The 3659-nt window shown below is 43.0% G+C and overlaps 1 protein-coding gene across 1 annotated transcript in view; it reads right to left on the reverse strand.

The window, feature by feature from the left end:
• The window catches only part of KIF13A (kinesin family member 13A), a gene marked incomplete at its 3' end in the record, with an annotated part of 189283 nt that extends 185630 nt beyond the window's left edge, over positions 1-3653 (reverse strand). Inside the window, exons 1-2 of the mRNA XM_019630384.1 lie at positions 3565-3653; positions 3227-3317 (exon numbers count right to left, since the gene is read on the reverse strand). Coding sequence (XP_019485929.1) covers positions 3227-3317; positions 3565-3619 — 146 coding nt within the window. The remainder of the gene's footprint in view (positions 1-3226; positions 3318-3564) is intronic.
• Positions 3654-3659: the final 6 nt, after the last annotated feature.

Below are 3659 nucleotides of genomic sequence, written 5' to 3' on the forward strand. Positions count from 1 at the left end.
TATTGCATTGTTCTGTACACCTGAAACTAACAATAAAAAAAGAAAAAAAAAAAAGTGAACCTAACTCTTAGCACCCACATGACCACAGAAATGCCACCTGTCTTTGCAGGTTGCCAGGACCCTGGGTCACTTCTACAACCCCTCCTCAGTGCTCCATCACACTGGAAACCTAAGCAGTATAGACATTTGCTGAGCACCCACTTTGAGCCAGATGCTGCTCAGGGGCATGGGACCCAAAGGTAAGTAGGGCAAGGCACCTGCCTTCATGGAGCTCACAGACAAAGAGGAAGTGGAAGAGGAAACAGGTAATTTCCAAATAATACGGCACATGTAATGGCAAAAGTATTGTCTACACAATCTGTTGCACTGTAGTTTAACTATTTTTTCCTCCCTCTTCCCACATCTCTGAAAGGTAAGAGCCTCTGGTTATAGGCCCATGGTTACTGGGCCTGTAGTTACCTTTAGATCTTCTATGCCTAGTATGTTGCCTGCACGATCTGAATTTCATAAATATCTCCTGTATAGGAATGCAATGGTATTTTAAGAAACAAATTCATATGTCTTAATGTTTCAGAACAGTGATGGTATACATGCCAACTACTAACCTGGACCTGTGCAGAGCATTATAATCTTAGAATTTCAGGACCAAAACAAACATCTTTAACCTCAGATGCCCTGTCATCTTCTACGTCATCACCATGTAATCTCGGCTGTGATTCCATAAAGGGGAAAAATTATGAAAGCTAAGTTTCTTTTCCTGGAAATCAAAGCATTCTTATTTGTTTTTAATGGTAGGACTGCAAACTTTCACCCAGTAACTTAGAATTTCTATTCATGGTTAATACATTAATAATTTCTTGCAATTTTCAGAAAAATAGTAATTCTCAATTTGACACAGGTTTGCCAATATTAATTTAAGGACTTCTTGTACTTCACACTTTGCACTTCTAGGTAAGAAAAATAATATTCTTGCCTTGCCCTGAGCGCTATCCCAAAACAAATGATAGAAATGAATTGTAAACATAACATGAAGCACTGTCATAATTAAGCAACCCTGACAGAGAGCCCAAGGGAGGAATTGTTTCTATTTTTAAATGCACTGTTGCTTTAAGAAAAAAACCTGGTGAAGAAATATGAAACCAAGCTGCATAATGAAAATCAAAATGCATTTGGTGTCTCAGTCCTTGCAAGACAGTAATCCTAACCTACAAGCAGCACAGTTGTGTTGACTCCTCTCAGGTGGTTTGTAAACTGAATGACGGGTATCCAGGCAGAACCCCAAAGAAAGAGCCCATCTACCACTCAAAGAATCAGATCCGTCAGGAGGACAGAACAAGAGAGCACCCATATTTCAATGCTATTCTTGTAGCTCCAAAGAAGAGGTTATTCCAATAAACAAGCAGATAAATCCCAAAATTATCCTGCAAATCTTTACTTAGATCCTGATTAGTAACAGTGGCAGCCCTAAAAATGATCAACTGGTTATCTGGCATGTCTAACCAACTGTCTACAGTTGTAATTTCTACTCAAATGCCACAAAATTAAATCTGTTTCTCCTCACAAATTACAAAGCTTCATTTCATTAAATAGTAGCTAAAAGTAGCATTCCTTATGGTTAAGAGTGACAAGAAGCAGGTGCCAAACCAGCATGGAAAATAGAAGCAGCAGTTTCATAACAGGAGTTAGACTAGTCTACCTGTTTCCCAGACTGCTTTGAAGAATCTGCCCAGTGTAATTTTTTTTCTGAAACAATATAAAAATATCTGGGTTTTTTGGGGGGTTTTTTTTGGGTGGGGGTGAAAGGGGGAAGAGTTGGTGATGTCATTTAATCTGTAGATTTTTAATTTACTCAACAAGTTTACTTACTATCACCACAAAATATACTACTACACTGCTATAAATGTATCTAAAATACTATAAATATTTAAAATGTATCTAAAAATATTATCCAAGAATACATCCATTATTGAAAAGTTTAACACAACATTTTAAATATAACTTAGCTGTTTACTAATTAAAGTAACAATCTGCTCTAGGTAGCAAAATGTTTGCAAACTGAGTAAAAATTGCTAGCCTTAGCACAAAAAGCAAAAAAAAAAACCCAATTTTCCCCCCTGATAATTTCTTCCCCCAAATTTAGCAAAACTGTCTGAACACCACATGATTATAGAATGGTAGCGGTTGTTTCCTTTTGCAATAAAGTAACAAACCCTACTTCAGAATCTCCAGTGAAAATCTCTGAAGAGCAAAAATCTCTAAATTGTAGCACATCAATCAACAGGTGACTTTCAGAAACACAAACTCATACTCATGTCTCAGAGGGATTAATTTTGCCAAATCTCCAGTTTTCTCTTTCCTATTTTTACAAGCTATCGCATTGCTATATTGAATGAATTCCATTTTCTTTTCAGGGGCTTACCAGAAAAATGCCAAATATTCAAATTATTTTAGGGCATTTTCCCATACTGCTGCGTGGAACAGAGCAGAATTAATAAGGATCCTACAACAGTTACAACTTTTCAAATGCAAATATGTTGCCATCTAGTAAATGCAGCCCCCTTTTAAACATCCCCCCAGTGTCTACACAGTTCGTACACCACTTTTGTTTGCTTGAAAATCAAAATTCGCGCATTACATTCAGGCATTATCTCAACTCTAGCACCAACCAAAAAAGAAAAAGAGAAAAAAAAAAAAGGATTTTAAATGGTCCAGGCCACAGCCTACATCGTGCAAGGCTGTTTTTCTTTGTTGTGGGGTCCCCCCTCATTTTACAACAAAGTCCCAAAACAAGTCTGCCAAATGAAGAAGCAAACAGTGCAGTGGTGGAAGGGACCTGGGGCACTCAGTTCCACCAGCAAGGCCTTGGAATAGTCACTTGCCTACTCAGGTCTCCGTTTTCTTATCCGAAAAATGTGGCCATTAGACTAATAATCATCTCTAGTGTCCCATCCGGCCCCTCGCTGTCTGGGTGCCTCGAAACCGGCCGGGGACACAGGTGACTGGTGCAAAGCTCTGGCCAGGGTGCCCAGCCCGATGTCGCTCTATTTGGGGGCGCGGGGGAGAAAGGGAGGAGAGGAACTTGGACTTGCAACAGCTTCAGACAGGAGCGTGCGACAAACTTGAAGCCGCCCTCCTAACAATAGGAAAGAGCACTCCCATTTTTCTGGCTGAAACTTGCAGACAGTGGGGTCGGATCCTCCTCCCGCCCTCTCCGCGCCCGCTGTACCTTTCTCCCTGTTTGGTGTTGGAAGGAGGAGGGTGCAGGACCGTTTGATTCCCTTCCATCTCCACCACGCATTTGGTGTTGAGTTCCAGTTCTGAAAGCACAAGGGAACACGAACGTTGCTAAGTCGAGCATCCCGCCCGTGCAGGGTCTCCCGGGAGGCGGCCGAGCGGGAGCCGGACCCCGGGCGCCCGGGTACGCGCGGCCGGTGCAGGCTCCCCTCCGCCCGGCTCTCCGGCCTCCGCGGCGCGCTCGCCCCCCGGCCCCGCGGCCCCGCAGTTTCCAAAGTTGCCCCCGTCCTCAGCCCGACCCCGGAGAGAAACGAGCGGAAAGGTCCTCACCTCTTCGGTTCATGGGCCGGACCCGGACAGCAACTTTTACCTTGGTATCCGACATTTTGGCGGCGCTCACTCGGCCCGAGGCGGCCCCTCACGCG

Source organism: Hipposideros armiger, unplaced genomic scaffold (genome assembly GCF_001890085.2).
Source record: "Hipposideros armiger isolate ML-2016 unplaced genomic scaffold, ASM189008v1 scaffold_907, whole genome shotgun sequence".
In the NCBI taxonomy this organism is placed as follows: domain Eukaryota; kingdom Metazoa; phylum Chordata; class Mammalia; order Chiroptera; family Hipposideridae; genus Hipposideros; species Hipposideros armiger.